The 18,921-nt window shown below is 49.9% G+C and overlaps 1 protein-coding gene across 5 annotated transcripts in view; it reads left to right on the top strand.

The window, feature by feature from the left end:
• The window catches only part of fam53c (family with sequence similarity 53 member C), a 145,176-nt gene that overhangs the window by 85,231 nt on the left and 41,024 nt on the right, over positions 1 to 18,921 (top strand). For 4 of the 5 annotated variants that reach the window (XM_038795348.1, XM_038795351.1, XM_038795352.1 and 1 more), the window contains one exon: positions 737 to 1,557. In XM_038795348.1, coding sequence (XP_038651276.1) covers positions 737 to 1,557 — 821 coding nt within the window. Of the gene's footprint in view, positions 1 to 736; positions 1,558 to 5,438; positions 5,877 to 18,921 lie in introns of those variants that run through there. The other variant, XM_038795349.1, reaches the window with a different exon arrangement.

The following is an 18,921-nucleotide window of genomic DNA, read 5'->3' as shown; positions in this document are numbered from 1 at the left end:
GTTCTTGAGCTCTATCACTGGCCTCCTGCAAGTGACCACTTCTCCAGGTGATGCCATTCACTGCCAGCCATGATATTTGTTTTCTACCATTTACTTAGTTATCAAAGTCAACGTGCTGGCCAAATTCACAAATCCACTGATTCTCTTCTGCATAAGCTCATTATTTCAGTGAGAGAACTGTTTCAGTCGATTACTGCATGACTTCCACTGCAAAGTGTTTCCATATTAATTTCCTCATAAGCTACAAAATATACCTACGCATCCCTCTGAAAATTGCTGCAGAAATGTTCTTGGCACAATTTATTAGTGCTATTTTAATCTTCTCCAAGTCTATCTTTGCTTGGCAGCCCAGGAAAATCAGCTATACGAGAGGGAGGAGGGTGATGGTCAAAAGGAGGTTTAAAATGTCCCCTCAGCCATTCTTATCTAGGTTCTACACGGTAAGTCAAACAGGGTGGCTCCAGGTTCTCTTCCTAGTCCAAGTGGTGAGTTTATGGGACAATAGTTGAGATGCAATGGTTGGTCACCGTGTTGGGAAAAGGAAAATTAGCTTGGGCTTCTGCTCCCAATTGCTGTCCAGTGATCTTTGCCCAGCAGTATGGATGTTTGATTGTAATATGTTTGGACGTGGTTATCTTTTATTGATGCTGTGCCTATTTTCTCTGCTGAAATGCTTTGTTGATGCTTTAATGCTATATTTGTGTTACTGAATGTCTTTTTCGTTGCCCCTTTGCAGAGGAAAGGAAGTGGAATGTTTTTGACACTTCAAATGCTGAATTACCAGTGAATATGGGGTTCCCTTCACTCGCAAGTTACAATCTAAGTAACATCAACTCCTCCAGCCAGAACAAATCCTTGTGGACAGGTCAGGCAGCAAGTAGATGGATGGGTCACATGACTAGCACGTCGGTCGGGAATTTAAGTGACTTGAAGTTCTCTGACAGTTTTACCTCACTGCCAGATCCACCGACTAAGAGACACTGTCGATCACTCTCTGTGCCAGAAGATTTGTCACGCTGCAGGTCTCTCTGGAAGCCTGTAGGCTCCAAGGTCTGGACTCCTGTCAAACGGCGCTGCAACAGTGGTGGCAATGCAGGTGCACAGCTTGGTAACTCGACCCAGCGTCCCACCACCCTTGGCCTCCAGCAACTTCCCAACTCCGGCCAATACTCGAACACCAGCAGTTTCACATTTTCCAGTCTCACAACGTCTCCCGAATCCCCATTGCCGTGGATGCTGTCGCCAAACAACCATTCCACAGATATCGGCGAGAGAACTTTTTTGGGCGTGCAGTGCATTTTGCCTGAGCAGTGCACGTTCATTCCTCAAAGGCGCTTCTCACTCTCTCCTGTGCACATTCAGGAGGCAGCAAGATGTCTGCTTTCTGCTAAAAGCACACCCTCCTCCACTCCAGAGATGAACCGACGGCAGCAGGGCCTGTTGCGGAGTCATTCCCAGCCCTGCGACTTAAACGAACGCAAGTGTGGTATAAAACGGAGGCATGATGAGGATGTCCGATGGACAAGGCCTACCTTGGACTTCTTCAAAATGAACCAGGTATGTGCTAGTGAGTAGGAACCAATTGATCTGTTAATTCATAGAAACCAACACACATATATGAGTACATTCTACTATGTTAAGGATCTGGGTTCAGACCTGGATTAGAGAAATTTAAAAAAGAAACGAAAGAGAAAATGCTGGAAAATCTCAGCAAGTCTGGCAGCATCTGTAGGGAGAGAAAAGAGCTAACGTTTCGAGTCCGATGACTCTTTGTCAAAGCTGACAAGGGCTTTGAGAAAGAGTCATCGGACTCGAAACGTTGGCTCTTTCCTCTCCCTACAGATGCTGCCAGACTTGCTGAGATTTTCCACCATTTTCTCTTTGGTTTCAGATTCCAGCATCCGCAGTAATTTGCTTTTATTTAAAAAATGAAAACTTTCTCCTATCCTGATATTTTCATTGAGTTTTATACATGATATACGAGTTTTATACATGATATACTTACAAATATAAACACAAAAAACAAAGGAGGTAAAAGAACACAAAGCAGGAAAGGGGGTCTTTCTCTCTTTTGCCCCCCTCCCTTTCTTTTTATCTTTACAAAAACAAAACAGGGTGGAAGGGACCCGAGTGGTGCCTCTGATGCCATTTGCCTCTCTTGGTCGTTTTTAAATTTTTGTGCATTTGCCTCAGCATCGGCCATTGGTCGTTCCTTCTCCCATTCTTTCTTTCACCTTGCTGTGCTTGTTGTGGTCGTTGTCTTCTCCTGCGCTTCCCCCCCCCCCCCAAGATTGTGTTTCCCTCTTCTGGCTCCGCTCTAATGTTCTCTTCTCCTCCCTCCCTCCACCCCTTTCCCTTCCCCCTTCTCTTCTCCCCACACCCTTCTTGCTTCTTTGCTTTTTATCCTGCTGGTTTGGCTACTTCCTCTCGCTTTCACCCCCGACCCTCAGTCCCCTCTCTTATATCATGTCTTAGCTACTTTCCAGCTCCTGGCTACTTCCTTATTTATTTGTTTGTTGGCTGCAAACAGGACTTGGAACAGTCAGGTGGGTGGCTCCTATATTTTCATCAAGCCATCTTCCGACCCTCGGATGACCAATTTGATTTTCTCCATTTGGAGAAATTACAATAGGTCGGACAGCCAGTCTGCAGCTTTCGGTGGTGCCAGCTGAACAGGATTCTACAGCGGGTGATTAGGGAGGCAATGGCAAGGGCGGCCATCCTCATCCCCATGAAGAGATCTGGCTAGTCTGGTACCCGAACTCCGCCACCTTTGGGCAGGGCTCCATCCTCATCCCCGCCACTTTGGACATTGCCTCGGAGAAGGCTGTCCAGTGCCCAGCAAGTCTGGGGCAAGACCAGAACGTTTTGGATTGGTTGGCCGGGCCTCCTTGGTACAGTTCACATCTGTCCTCCACCTCTGGGAAGAACCTACTCATTCGGGTTCTTGTTAAGTGGGCTCTATGTACCACTTTAGTTGCGTTAGGCTGAGTCTTGCGCACATGAGGTGGTGTTACCCTATGTAGTGCTTCGCCCCAAGAGTCCCCACCCGATTCGAACCCCAAATCTTCCTCTAGTTTTTCTTCCTCATCGCGTCCAGTACAGTGTCGGCCGTCTCAATCAGTCGTTTGTACATGCCACTACAGTTCCCTTTGCCTAGAAAGTCTGCGTTCTTCTAGTAGCGTCCGTCGCGGTGGTCACGGGTACGTCCTTGTCTCCTGTCGGAATTTTTAAGCTGCAGGTATCCAAGCTCATTACCCGTAGCTATTTGGAATCTCTCTGTCAGTTCGTCCAGTGTTGCGACCCTGCCATCGGTGTATGGGTCCCTGACTGTCAGTGCCCCCCCCCCCCCCCCAAAATCCTGTCTCCACCTTTTAAGGTGGCGTCCGTGAGTGCTGGCGTGAATCTATGGTTGTTGCAGGTGGGGGCTTTGTCGAACATTTCAGTTGGGCCGAATTATGGCCGTAGTTGGTTCCAGGTCTGGAGGGTGGCTACCACCACTGGACTGCTGGGGTGTTTTTGGGTGCGGATGGGAGTGCCGCTGTGGTGAAGGGCCCTGTAGGAGGCCTCCTCCGTGCGCACCCACTCTGCTTCTGGCTTCTTTATCCATCCCATCACTCTTTCTACTGTCGCTGGCCAGAGGTAGTACTGTAGACTTGGGAGGGCTAGCCCCCTCCTGGACTTTGTTTCTGTAAGACGTTCTTTGGATCCTACTTTGGAGCAAGACTCTGCCCACTGCCTCCCCTTTGGATCCCCCTCCAGTTCTTTGCTGTTCTGAAAGCGATCACTAGTGGTTGAATCGCGAGGACGAACAACAGCAGGGACAGCGGGCATCCCTGCCTGGTGCCCCTGTGCAGCTGGAAGTACTGGCAGCACAGTGAATAGCACTGTGGCGTCACAGTGCCAGGGTCCCAGGTTCGATTCCCCGCTGGGTCACTGTGTGGAGTCTGCACGTTCTCCCGTGTCAGTGTGGGTTTCCTCCGGGAGCTCCATTTCCTCCCACAGTCCAAAGACATGCAGGTTAGGTGGATTGGCCATGCTAAATTGCCCTTAGTGTCCAAAAAGGTTAGGAGGGGTTATGGGGTTACAGGGGATAGGGTGGAAGTGAGGGCTTAAGTGGGTTGGTGCAGACTCGATGGGCCAAATGGCCTCCTTCTGCACTGTATGTTGTATGTACAGGGAGATGGTGGTATTAGTCCAAACGCTTGCCATAGGAACGTTACCCAGGAGCTTCACCCAGGACGTGAATCCTGTTCCGAGCCCGAACCGCTCCAATACAGGTACTTTCCACTCGACCCTGGTGAGGAATTTTCTGCATCCAGGGAGACAATAACCTCGGGTGTCCTCTGCCCGGATGGGGACATGATCGCGTCAACAGGCACTGATGTTCGAGTTCGCTGTCTACCTTTGATACAGCCTGTTTGATCCTCCGCGAACCACCTCTCGTATGCAGTTCTCCAGCCTTTTGGCTGGGATCCTTGGCCCATATTTTGGCGTCTACATTTAGTAGTGAGATGGGGTCTGTATGAACCGTAATCTGTTGGGGTCTTTGTCTTTCTTAGATATTGGTGAGATTGAGGCTTGTGCTAGCGTGGGTGGCAGTGTGCCCCTAGCCAGCGAGTCTGTGAACTTCTGCAGGAGCGGGGCCAGTGCTGTCACAAATTCTTTGTCCCGGCGCCTCCCTGCCTGCATGGAGCTAATACTCTCTATGATCTCTTCCAGTTCTAGTAGTGCTTCCAGGCCCCATTTCTTGTCGTCCCCCACGACTGGCATGTCCAGTCCATCGAGGAACTGTTTCATCCCCGAGTCCCCTGGTGGGGGTCTCTGAGGTGTACAGTCCCCAGTAGATGGCCTCAAAGGTTCTGCTAATCTTCTCTGAGTCTGTTTTGAGTGTGCCTCTCCCTGATATAAATGTAATGCAAAAGTCAAAACCAAACTTCAGTGCCGTCAGGCCCCATGATAACTTCTAATCATCTTGGATTCTAGAGTTTTTAAACATTATAGTTTTGACATTCTATGTCATCAAACAGACAACATTAAACATTATACAATTTGTAAACTGCCTTCAAATAATGCTTCCTGTGCATCTAAATTGGGAAAGTAAAGGAGAAGGAAAGTAAAATGGATTCAACAGTGCATCTCCTATCTCCATTATTAATTTTGACCAAGGGCTGGTGTTAATTTTTAGCTGTGTAATAGGAAAGCTGGGAATGAGCTGAATCACACTACCCTGCCTAAAGTCCTTGTAGAGTTTGAAAATCAACAAGTTGATCTTCCATGATGTTACTCACAGGCATGATAGTTTACAGCCTGGAGTAGCCATACTCTCTCTGCCTTTTCATTGTGTTTTCATTTCTAGCCCTTTCCATCTCTTCATTCGTTCACGTATTGTACAGACTTGTGCCGTCTCTATTCTGTCTTCTTTCCATTGTGTGCAGGAAGTGCCAAGTGGATGCTGGGAAGCTGTGATTATCAGAAAGCTTTTGATAAAGTTCCATCTGAAAAGGCTGCTTCTGTACACTAGCTCAAGACCATGTGTATCATCGGTTTTAATTTAGAGGTGAATATGAAATTAGCTCAGAGAGGGGAGGCAGTGGCTACTGGCTGGAAGCGTGATGTTGGGATGGGGAATGTACTCCGAGGAGTGCCTCCTGGATGGCTGCTGGACTCGCTGCTGATGATCTGCAACATTGACAAATCTCAAAATCCACTGCTTAGATAGTGAACTTGTCGCACTTTGACAATGCCCAAGTCAAATTGTTTTAAGGACATGAAACGCATTTGGAATTGAGCCCAATAATTTTAAAATATTGCAGTCTGAGATTTCTGTGTCGATTGTGAGCAGTTTACTTCAGCTGAATCTACACTTTCAGTCACTGCTGTAACGTGATGCTCATGTGGTTTTGTTTGCTGGAGAATATATTATATAAAGATTACCTTGGGCCAATACAATAGATTCCTCCATTCATCTTTGCAACGGAGAAGCTCCATTCCTTCAACCCAATTCTAGCAACATGTTTAAGTACACCAATGACTACATTTATATAATTGGAGATTACCACAGATTGGCATTATAAATCTCTAATTGCAATTTGACACTTGTTTTTAAGAGGAAACAAAATCCTTTACAACTAATGCATAACAAAGCGTTGACATGTTTTTTTTTAAACACTGACACCGTTAAGTCACAAAATTAAGCCACGAAGCTTCTGCAAAAGCTCTCTAGGACCTGTGTTAGTTATCATTGCAATTACAATTGATTTTCTCTCCGAAGAACAAACAAGTCCTCAAATATAACTTGTGTGGTGCATGGCTAGGAAAACGAGGATGCTGTGGTGTTCTGGTTAATATCCTGTACTACCTGATCTGTTTGGTTTTATGATCCTGATAGTGATGCCAGGATTGGTGAAATCATCTTAGTCTTTGTTCTGACTTGCCCAAATCCAGGTTTACTTGGCATGGATCAATTGTCAAAAGTCAAGATCATGCTGCCTGACTCCTAACTGCTAACACTTGTGCCTCTTCCTCCACCAATCCTGTCCACAGCCTTATTGTAGTTGAGCTACTTAATGGATTAGTGCTAAATAAAAGCTTTGAACTGTTACACCAAACTGTTATGGGTCAGAGTAGAGAACCCCAAAGTGTCTCATGGAGTTCACCTGAATTTTAATAGATTGTGGTATGGGGATCTCACGGCCCACTCTACAGGTGTGGTCCAGCAGAAATGGAGAAGTATTTTTTAAAGCAAAACTATGTTTATTCTATGAACTCAAGTTAAACTTTTTAAAACATGCAGTGAACATCTTGGCAACCATTAATTCAAATACAACCCCCAAAGAATACAACACTAAGTAATCCGTTAAGCTTTCCTTTTAACATCCATAAGACTTAAAACACCTTTTACCAGAAGCACTTCAGGTTAAAGTCACTACTGTTATTAGTTTTAAATCACCGGGATCGATTAGTCTTTAGATTACGGAGAGAGACTCTAATATACCTTCTGGCTGCAGCTATCCAGCTCTGAAAACAAAGCTAAAACACACTGCGCAGAAAACAGCCTAAAACAAAAGTAAAAAGCTGACACAGCCCAGCTCCACCCACTCTCTGACATACTGCAGTAATAAACACCCATTTCTTAAAGGTACTCTCACAACAGATACTTATATACACACCCATTTATAACAACCAATTCTTAAAGATACTCTCTCGTGACAATACTCAACGTGTACTGACTTGGACTATTACTTTTCATGAGTTGATATCAAATGTTGCCATGGGACGTTTTATTTGCATTGCAAGTTGCCCCTGGGTCCCAGCAGTAGCTCCTGGTTTAATTTAGCTTGTACTGTTCTGTACTTTCCAGAAAGCTCAGGCAATTTATATAGAAGAGCTGTTGGAACTTGCAATTCACTTTATTTAAAAAAAAACATAATCGAGGGAAAGACATGAACAGCTGGTCCAAGGGATGACCATCACCTCCTTAGTTCCCTAAATCATCATCAATTCGAGGGCAGCACGGTACCGCGTTGATTAGCACTGCTGCCTCATAGCGCTGAGGACCCAGGTTCAATCTCGGCCCTGGGACACTGTCTGTGTGGCGTTTGCACATTTCCCCTTGTCTGCGTGGGTCCTCACCCCCACAACCCAAAGATGTGCAGGTTAGGTGAGAATTGGGAAAAAGAAAATTGGATAGCGTAATTCTTTTTTAAAATCTGACTTCCGAGAATCCCTACAGTGCAGAAGGATACCATTCAGCCATCAGGTCTGCATCGACCATCTGGTCACCCTACCCAGACTCGCTCTCCCCACCCACCCTCAACCCCACTTAACCTGCACATCTTTGGACTGTGGGACGGACTCTGAGGAAATCCATGCAGACACTGCGAGAAAGTGCAAACCCACACAGTCACTTGAGGCCAGAAATTGAACCCGGGTCCCTGACACTGTAAGGCAGCAGTGCTAACCACTGTGCCACCGTGGGCATTTGTCCCCGGTTTCTTCGTCGTTAGGGTCAAAATCGTGAAACGTGCTAGTTCACAGCTGTGTTATGGATATGTCTTCATCACACAGACTGCAGGACTTCCAGAAAAGAGTTCGCCACCGTCTCCTCAAAGACCACTAGGGATCGGCAGTTAATACAGGCCTTGCTATTGATGCCAACTGATGCGACCATCAATTCCCTCAGAGACCGAGTCGAAGTAAACAGTGGTTTTTAATCGTCTTACAACTTTGCCTGCCATGCGACTGGCACATGACTGAAGGCGGTCCCGCAGGTCAGCTGCTCTTATACTTCCTAAAAGGGGCGGAGCCATGGGCGGAGCCCGTACATGCTCCACATCTCCCCCTGTGGGTGAAGCCACACAGTGGCCAATAGATGGAGCCCACGGGGTTAATGGCATGGCATAATGCAACACAGTATACTGTGAATTACTAGTGCTTCTACATTCACCACACTCGCATCCCTCCTGATGATTTCTTTTGAAATGCAGTTCATGACTGATCTCAACGATCTCACACTTGCATCCCAATGCAGTTCATAGGAGCATCATTAAACAAAATGTATCAAGCCAAGTAAGGAAATATTAGAACAGATGATTTGTCAGCTGTTGATACAATTGGTAGCACTCTGAAGGCCTGGGTTCCTGTCCCATTCTAGGCTCGAGCACAAAAATCAGGCTGACACTCCAGTGAAATATTGAGCGAGTGCTGTACGTGCTGAGATGAATGCCTTTCAAACAAGACTTTGAACCAAGGCCCCGGTCTGCTTGCGACAGTGAATGTAGAAGAGCCCATGGCACTACTTTGATGAACAGCAGGGAAAATATTCCCATAGTCCAGGCCGATATTTATCCTTCAATCAAAACCACAAAAAACAGATGATCTGATTAAGAATTAGCACGAGTAGGCCAGTTGCCCCCTCAATGGTCATTATCATCGCTGTTTGTGGGAACATGATGATTATCAGCTGCATTTCCTGCATTGCAATGGTGATCGCACGTCAAAAGTACTTCATTGGTTAAAAACACAGATGTCCAGTGATTCTGAAAAGTGGTATTTAATGCCATCCTTTCCTTTTTATAACCAGAAGTTTGGACAAGAGATAGGTTTTAATGAGCGGCTTAAAGAGGTTAGGGAGGGAATTCCAGAGCTTAGGGTCTTGGCATTAAGATCAAGTTAGAATTGATGACAATTGAAGGAGTGCTGGTATTGCCGAAGATTGTAAGGCTGGAGGAGATTCCGAGATAGGGAGGGGGTGAGGGTATTAAAGAATTGAAAAAATTAAGGGGCATTGCTTGACCAGTAGCCTCTATGTTATTGAGCAGAGGGTTGATGGATGACAATCACACAAACAATTTATGATTATTAATTGGTTAGAGTGTTGTCATTCATTCGGAGTCTTGCCATTCAGAGTCTTCTATGTTGTAGTCTGGAGCCATGGATAATGATTTTTTTTTTTTAAATAATTTTTATTGGAATTTTTTACAGGAAATATAAAACATAACGACAAACAATGAAATGCAACAAAATAACCCATAATAACTGTAACACCCCCCCAGACCATATCAACGCATGTATCACATCCCCCCACCACCCCCCAACCCCATGAACAACAAAGAACTTAAAAATAAATTTAAATTAAATAAACAAACATAGTCGTCCATCCCCTCCCCCCCCGGGTTGCCTGCTGCTACTGTCCCAGTACCCTATCGTTGAGCCAGAAAGTCGAGGAAAGGTTGCCACCGCCTAAAGAACCCTTGTAACCGACCCTCTCAGGGCGAATTTGACCTTCTCTAGCTAATGAAACCCGCCATGTCATTGAATCCAGGTCTCCACGCTTGGGGGCCTCGCATCCTTCCACTGTAGCAAGATCCTTTGCCGGGCTACTAGGGACGCAAAGGCCAGCACACCTGCCTCTTTCGCCTCCTGCACTCCCGGCTCCACCCCAACCCCAAAAATCACGAGTCCCCATCCTGGCTTGACCCTGGATCCCACCACCCTCGACACCGTCCTCGCCACCCCCTTCCAGAACTCCTCCAGTGCCGGGCATGCCCAGAACATATGGCCATGATTCGCTGGACTCCCCGAGCACCTGACAACACCTGTCTTCACCCCCAAAGAACTACTCATCCTCGTCCCAGTCATGTGGGCCCGGTGCAGCGCCTGGAATTGGATGAGGCTAAGCCACGCACACGAGGAGGAAGAATTAACCCTCTCCAGGACATCAGCCCATGTCCCGTCTTCGATCTGTTCCCCCAGTTCCCCCTCCCACTTAGCTTTCAGCTCCTCTACTGACGCCTCCTCCGCCTCCTGCATAACCTTGTAGATATCAGATATCTTCCCCTCTCCGACCCAGACCCCCGAAAGCGCACTGTCACTCACCCCCCTCGCGGGAAGCGAAGGGAATCCCTCCACCTGCCGTCTAGCAAATGCCTTTACCTGCAGATACCTGAACGTGTTTCCCGGGGGGAGCCCAAATTTCTCCTCCAACTCCCCCAGGCTCGCAAACCTCCCATCAATAAACAGGTCCCTCAGCTGTCTGATGCCTGCTCTGTGCCAACCCTGAAATCCCCCATCAATGTTCCCCGGGACGAACCTATGGTTCCCCCTTAACGGAGCCTCCATCGAGCCCCCCACTTCTCCCCTATGTCGCCTCCACTGCCCCCAAATCTTGAGGGTAGCCGCCACCACCGGACTCAGTGGTATACCTCGTAGGAGGGAGCGGCCACGGCGCCGTTACCAGGGCCCCCAGGCTTGTATCTCCACAGGACGCCCAGCTCCGATCCGTTTCCATGCTGCCCCCTCCCCCTCCATTACCCACTTGCGCACCATCGACAACATTGGCCACCCAATAATACCCCGAGATATTGGTAACACCAGCCCCCCCCCCCATCTCTACCCCGATCCAAGAAGACCCCTCTTCACCCTCGGGGGTCCCATGCACCCAAACAAAGCTCATGATGCTGCTAGTCACCCTTCTAAAAAAAGGCCCTAGGGATAAAGATGGGCAAACACTGAAAAAGGAACAAGAACCTCGGGAGAAACCGTCATTTTGACGGACTGCACTCTACCCGCCAACGATAGCGGCACCATGTCCCACCTTTTAAATTCCTCCTCCATCTGTACCACCAGCCTGGTAAAATTAAGCTTATGGAGAGTCCCCCACTCCTGGCCACCTGCACCCCCAGGTATCTGAAACTCTTCACTGCCCTCTTAAATGGGAGTCTCCCAATTCCCTCCTCCTGGTCACCCGGGTGTACTACAAATACCTCTCTCTTGCCTAAATTTAACTTGTAGCCCGAGAAGTCCCCAAATTCCGCTAACCGCTCCATCACCCCCGGCATTCCCCCTTCTGGATCCGCCACATACAACAGCAGGTCGTCCGCATACAGCGATACCCGATGTTCCTCCCCACCCCGCACCAGACCTCTCCATCTCCCTGACTCTCTCAACGCCATAGCCAAAGGTTCAATCGCCAGTGCAAAGAGCAACGGGGACGGGGGCACCCCTGCCTGGTCCCACGGTAGAGCCTAAAGTACTCCGATCTCCTTCCATTGGTAACTACACTTGCCATCGGAGCCGTGTACAGCAGCCTCACCCATTTGATGAATCCCTCCCCGAATCCGAACCGCTCCAGCACCTCCCACAGGTACCCCCACTCAACTCTATCAAACGCTTTCTCCGCATCCAGCGCCACCACTATCTCCACCTCCCCCTCCACTGCCGGCATCATAACATTAGCAGTCTCCGCACATTCGTGTTGAGCTGCCGTCCCTTGACAATCCTGTCTGATCCTCGTGTATCACCCCTGGCACACAGTCCTCTATCCTGGTGGCCAGGATCTTCGCCACCAACTTAGCGTCAACATTGAGGAGCGAGATAGGCCTGTATGATCCACACTGCAGGGGTCCTATCCCGCTTCAGGATCAGAGAGATCAGTGCCCGCGACTTTGTCGGGGGCAAAGCCCCCCCCCCCCCCCCCCCCCCCCCCCCATGCCTCATTGAAGGCTCGCACCAACAGGGGGCCCACCAGATCCGCATACTTTTTATAAAATTCCACCGGGAACCCGTCCGGCCCCGGCGCCTTACCTGACTGCATTTGTTCAATCCCCCTGACTAGCTCCTCCAACTCTATCGGCGCCCCCAGCCCCTCTACCAGCTCCTCTTGAACCCTTGGGAAACATAGCCTGTTCATGAAGCTCTCCATCCCCCCTCTCCCCATCGGAGGTTCCGACCGGTACAGTTCCTCGTAGAAGTCCCTAAAGACCCCGTTTACTTCTGTCCCCTTCTGCACTACATTCCCGCCCCTATCCGTCACACCACCAATTTTCCTAGCCTCAATTCGCCTGCGGAGCTGATGCGCCAACATCCTGCTCGCCTTCTCCCCATATTCATATACTGCGCCCTCCTCCACTGTGTCTCCGCCTTTCTGGTGGTCAACAAGTCAAATTTGGCCTGCAAACTACGCCGTTCCCCCAGCAACCCCTCCTCCGGTGCCTCCGCGTATCTCCTGTCCACATCCAGGAGCTCCCCCACCAGTCTCTCCCTCTCCCTCCTTTCCCTATGGGCCCGGATGGAGATCAGCTCCCCACGGATCACTGCTTTCAGAGGCCTCCCAGACCATCCCCACCCGGACCTCCCCCGTGTCGTTGGTCTCAAGATACCCCTCATACTTCCCCGACCCTCCTACACACCTCCTCATCAGCCAGCAACCCCACACCAGGCGCCAGAGCGGGCGCTGGTCCCGCGCCTTCCCCCATCTCCAGATCAACCCAGTGCGGAGCATGGTCTGAAATTGCTATGGCCGAATACTCGGCATCCTGCACCTTCGGGATCAATCCCCTGCTCAAGACGAAAAAATCTATTCAGGAATAGACCCTATGGACATGGGAGAAAAAAGGAATACCTCCCGCGCTCAGTCGCCTCCCAAACCTCCAGGGATCCACCCCTCCCATCTGGTCCATAAACCCCCTCAGCACTTTGGCCGCCGCCGGTCTCCTACCCGTCCTTGAACTGGACCAGTCCAGTGGGGGATCCAGCACTGTGTTAAAGTCTCCCCCCATGATCAGGCCCCCTGCCTCCAGGTCTGGAATGCGGCCCAACAAGCGCCTCACGAAGCCAGCATCATCCCAATTCGGGGCATATACATTACCCAGCACCACCTTGAGCCATGGATAATGATGATAGCAGCTCCAATTTTCTTTCCATCACGTCACTGCCCAGGAACCTCCCACGTTACCCACTGCCACTGGTGTGTGTTGGAAGGATTAGTAGGTTGACATGCGACATGTTCGGCCATGTTACAGCCTTGGCCATCGAACCCTTGGGTGGAGCCCGAACCTGGAGCTTCTGGCTTAAAGGCAGGGACGCTTAAAGGCAGTGTACCCACTGCGCCACAAGATCTCCCTCATTATTAAACACTACAAATTTGAATTGTGCAGATGGGGATACATATTAAAGAGGCAACCTACTTGCAAACTTAGGAGCACCCTGCACTTCAGTGCGGTGAAGAATCCCGGGATCAGGCCAACTTTGTTCACTAATTTGAGAAAATTACTTGTCCCTGGAAAATCTGCTGATTTGGCCCCGTGCAAGGCATGCTACTTGGAGATGGAAATACCTCCTGTCTCCCAGCCTGTATGTGGGCAACTCATAGCTGCATGTCTGATCATCGTGCTGTGATCGAGGCTTTGTGCTCCCCCAACAGGAGGTAAGTAGTGGCAAGAACTACCAATGGCGAGTAGCAGTGGCAGGAAGAACCATTGCGTTCTTATTGAAAGGAACTGTGTACTCCGTCATCGATGTTGTTGTACATTTATTTAAAGATTGTGTTGAGTTTTCTCATTTAGCTGCATTATTAATTCTTGAAATATATTTCTGTAACCTCTTTTTAACCTAATTTTATAAGTGGTTCTTTGCATGCTATTTCCACCCACCCTTCTCTGATAATGCCAAATATATTTAAAAGTTACAAACAGGAAGCCAATGCCGCTCTGCTTCATGCACCCACTTCCCTTAATTAGAAGAGAACTTGTTCTACTCGTCACTTTTTTTTTTCCATTATCATAAATGTTGGCTTGTACATTATCTAAGGTACCAGAATTGCAGTGCGAAAAGCCAGCAGCTTGGAGTCAACTGAGCTGAAACCACAGCCCTTCAACATTCGTGTGAAAGCGATCAGCTTCACCGGGTTATCCACAAACTACACTGACTCGGGTCTTCTGAATCGGAGCTCATTCTGAACCATTTTGTCGTACAAGAGGCTGTGTTTAGTCAACTCCATGTGATCATAGTGCCTCATGATGGTGTATTCAAAACTCTATTCGTGAGAAGAAAGTGTAGATGTTGAGAGCACAATGCCACCTGCCTTACTGGTCACACATGATGAGTTATGTGCTGTGTTCCATTGTATAAACAACTTTGAATATAGCTTGTTTAAAATATATTGCATTCCTGGATGCTGATCCTGACCTAATTTTGTTTAACTTTGCCATTCCTTCTCAAACTGCACCCTCTTCGTCCCCCTGCCCCTCTTCCCCCAACTGATTTTAAAAAAAAATATTGATTTCTAATGCGTTATTGTACCTGCGTGTGTGGGTAGAAATAAGTTTTGTTTCGGAAGCTAAGCTAAAAGCAATATTTTTTTCTTAGTTGATTTTTAAAATTCCAATTCTTGATAGAAAATCAGATTGGCACAGTGGTTAGCACTGCTGCCTCACAGTGCCAAGAACTCCAATTCAGTTCTGGCCTTGGGTGTCTGTGTGAAGTTTGCTCATTCTCCCTGTGTCTGCCTGGGTTTCCTCCAGGTGCTCTGGTTTCTTCCCACAGTCCAAAGATGTGCAGGTGAGGTGGATTGGCTGTGCTAAATTGCCCCTTAGCGTCCCTGAGGTTAGGTGACGTTATGGGGGCAGGGCGAGGGAGTGGGCCTGATTGGAGTTCTCATCCAGAGGGTTGGGCAGACTCAATGGGCCGAATGGCCTCTTCCCGCACCGCAGGGATTCTATGAACATTCTAAAATCAAATTTGTGTCTCGGGTGCAAAGCTTCAAATTGAAGCTGATGCTTAATGCTGAATTTCTAAGGTAAAGTGGGGAGAGATGAATTATACAAAACTGAAAGGTGCTTGGGAGCTGATGCATAGAGTTTACTTGCAAAGATGAGTTCCTTTCAAAACAACAAAAAGATGGTGCAGAGGGAAAAGAAGCTGGAAATGCATTAATGTTTCATTTGGGCACCTTAAAAGTAAAACTTTAGGAGCACAGTCATCTGCTTAAAAAGAGCTCACATTATTATTGTATCTGTCCTGACTGGAACAGTTTATTTCAGTCTGTACCTGATTTGAACAAGCATCGCATAATCCCTCAGCAAATCAGAAGGTAAACCTGTTGGGGCTTGGGAGATGGCCAGAAACAGTCATGGTATGTGAAGGATAGCTAATGTTTCAAGGATACCAATCCAAAGAACGAAGACTCCACAAGGTGGGTAATCTGCTTTTCCCCATCATGGGAGTGAGTGGGAGGTGATTTGCTTCAACTGCTTTGCACAGAACCTGGTTTAGTAACTAAGCTCTGATAAGGGCCTTGGTATTATTTAGCTTGGGAGAAACCAGATTCCTTCATAATTGATGTGGTTAAGGTTCAGTGTTCTTAAACTTCTGATTCATTCTGCAGTAATGGCTGTAATGACAAAATTACTCGTGCTAATTATTCCAAAAATATACAAACTAGTTTTGGAAGCTGGCCTGATTCTTGGTGTGGCATGCTTGACTGTGGTACCTGTTTCTGTCGGCTAGACTTTGGTTTTCTTGTTTTTCTGGAGTGATTAGAAAGATGACGCCCTCCCCTTTAACCCTGTGAATGCTTTGAAACCTGGTGATTCTCCATTGAGCAGAATTCAACCCTCCTTTCAAATACACAAATGTTCATGATTGCATGTATTGCAGAGTGCGTGAGTGTGGTGGGTAACTGGAACTCGGGTGTTCTTGTACTCTCAACTGGCTCTGGCCACTTCCTGAAAGTTGCTGATTTTAGTTATGCCAGTAGGGGGAAGGGGGGGGGGGGGGGGGGGGGTGGAAGAAGGGAGTTGGATGAATGCAACGGTGAATCCCTTGAAGTTGCACGTCTATTACTTTCATTGTGGCCTATGTATGGCTCCAGAAGGAAAGAGAGAAAGTTAACCGATCGCCCTTGAGCAGCACGTCTGGTAATGAATAACATTGTTTTTCATTCTTCCCTGAAGAACCCTCTGATATGCACTTCGGCACTTTTATCTGAGGAACAAATTAAAAATAGTTCTCTTGAGTCTCCAGTGGTCTGGATCACCCCATACACACACACACACACACACACTCTATCACTCTCTATCTCTTTCCCACCCTCTCTCTTACTTCTCTATCTCTCCCCCCCTCTCTTCCCTTTCCCTCTCCCTTTCTCCCCCTCTCTCTCTCTCTCCTCTCTCTCTCCTCTCTCCCTCTCTCTCTCCTCTCTCCCTCTCTCTCTCCTCTCCCCCTCTCTCTCTTCCCCCCCTCTCTCTCTTCCCCCCCCTCTCTCTTCCCCCCTCTCTCTCTTCCCCCTCTCTCTCTTCCCCCTCTCTCTCTCCCCCTCTCTCTCTTCCCCCCTCTCTCTCTTCCCCCCTCTCTCTCTTCCCCCCTCTCTCTCTTCCCCCTCTCTCTCCCCCTCTCTCTCTTCCCCCTCTCTCTCTCCCCCCTCTCTCTCTTCCCCCCTCTCTCTTCCCCCCCCCTCTCTCTTCCCCCCTCTCTCTTCCCCCCTCTCTCTTCCCCCTCTCTCTTCCCCCTCTCTCTTCCCCCTCTCTCTTCCCCCCTCTCTCTTCCCCCCTCTCTCTTCCCCCCTCTCTCTTCCCCCCTCTCTCTTCCCCCCTCTCTCTTCCCCCCTCTCTCTTCCCCTTCCTCCCCCTCTCTCTTCCCCCCCTCTCTTCCCCCCTCTCTCTTCCCCCCCTTCTCTTTCCCCCCTCTCTCTGCCCCCCTCTCTCTTCCCCCCTCTCTCTCTCCCCCTCTCTCTTCCCCCCCCCTCTCTCTTCCCCCCTCTCTCTTCCCCCCCCTCTCTCTTCCCCCTCTCTCTCTATTCCCCTCTCAGTTCCCCAATCTCTCTTCCCCCACTCTCTCTTCCCCCACTCTCTCTTCCCCCACTCTCACTCTTCCCCCCCTCTCTCTTCCCCCTCTCACTCTTCCCCGCCTCTCTCACTCTTTCCCCGCCTCTCTCACTCTTCCCCGCCTCTCTCCACTCTTCCCCGCCTCTCTCACTCTTCCCCGCCTCTCTCACTCTTCCCCGCCTCTCTCACTCTTCCCCGCCTCTCTCACTCTTCCCCGCCTCTCTCACTCTTCCCCGCCTCTCTCACTCTTCCCCGCCTCTCTCACTCTTCCCCGCCTCTCTCACTCTTCCCCGCCTCTCTCACTCTTCCCCCTCTCTCACTCTTCCCCCGCCTCTCTCACTCTTCCCCGCCTCTCTCACTCTTCCCGCCTCTCTCACTCTTCCCCGCCTCTCTCACTCTTCCCCGCCTCTCTCACTCTTCCCCGCCTCTCTCACTCTTCCCCGCCTCTCTCACTCTTCCCCGCCTCTCTCACTCTTCCCCGCCTCTCTCACTCTTCCCCGCCTCTCTCACTCTTCCCCCGCCTCTCTCACTCTTCCCCGCCTCTCTCACTCTTCCCCGCCTCTCTCACTCTTCCCCGCCTCTCTCACTCTTCCCCGCCTCTCTCTCACTCTTCCCGCCTCTCTCTCACTCTTCCCCGCCTCTCTCTCACTCTTCCCCGCCTCTCTCTCACTCTTCCCCGCCTCTCACTCTTCCCCGCCTCTCTCTCACTCTTCCCCGCCCCTCTCTCACTCTTCCCCGCCCCTCTCTCACTCTTCCCCGCCTCTCTCTCACTTCCCCGCCTCTCTCTCCTTCCCCGCCTCTCTCTCACTCTCCCCGCCTCTCTCTCACTCTTCCCCGCCTCTCTCTCTCTCTCTTCCCCGCCTCTCCTCTCTTTCCCTCTCCTCTCTTCTCCCCGCCTCTCTCTCTTCTCCCCACCTCTCTCTCTCCCTCTCCCCCCCTCCTCTCTCTTCCCGCCTCTCTCTCTCACTCTTCCCCGCCTCTCTCTCTCTCTTCCCCCCCTCTCTCTCTCTTCCCCGCCTCTCTCTCTCTTCTTCCCCCCTCTCTCTCTCTCTCTTCCCCGCCTCTCTCTCTCTCTTCCCCCGCCTCCTCTCTCTCTTCCCCGCCTCTCTCTCTCTCTTCCCCGCCTCTCTCTCTCTCTCGTCCCGCCTCTCTCTCTCTCTCGTCCCGCCTCTCTCTCTCTCTCGTCCCGCCTCTCTCTCTCCTTCCCCGCCTCTCTCTCTCTCTTCCCCGCCTCCTCTCTCTCTCTCCCCCCTCTCTCTCTCCTTCCCCGCCTCTCTCTCTCTCTTCCCCGCCTCTCTCCTCTCTTCCCCGCCTCCTCTCTCTCTCCCGCCTCTCTCTCTCTCTTCCCCGCCTCTCTCTCTCTCTTCCCCGCCTCTCTCTCTCTCTCCTCTCCTTCCCCCCGCCCTCTCTCTCTCTCTTCCCCGCCTCTCTCTCTCTCTTCCCCGCCTCTCTCTCTCTCTTCCCCCCGCCCTCTCTCTCTCTCTTCCCCGCCTCTCTCTCTCTCTCTTCCCCGCCTCTCTCTCTCTTCCCCGCCTCTCTCTCTCTCTTCCTCCGCCCTCTCTCCTCTCTCTTCCCCCGCCTCTCTCTCGCTCTCGTCCCGCCTCTCTCTCTCTAACTCTTTCTCTTCCCCCGCCTCTCTCTCTCTCTCTTCCCCGCACTCTCTCTTCCTCTCTCTCTCCCCGCCTCTCTCTCTCTCTCTCTTCCCCGCCTCTCTCTCTCTCTCTTCCCCGCCTCTCTCTCTCTCTCTTTCCCCGCCTCTCTCTCTCTCTTCCCCGCCTCTCCTCTCTCTCTCTCCCCGCCTCTCTCTCTCTCTCTT

The sequence above is a fragment of the Scyliorhinus canicula genome, chromosome 4, assembly GCF_902713615.1.
Source record: "Scyliorhinus canicula chromosome 4, sScyCan1.1, whole genome shotgun sequence".
NCBI classification, from domain to species: domain Eukaryota; kingdom Metazoa; phylum Chordata; class Chondrichthyes; order Carcharhiniformes; family Scyliorhinidae; genus Scyliorhinus; species Scyliorhinus canicula.
The sequence above is the reverse complement of the archived record's forward strand: the minus strand, read 5'-3'. Positions and strand labels throughout refer to the sequence as shown.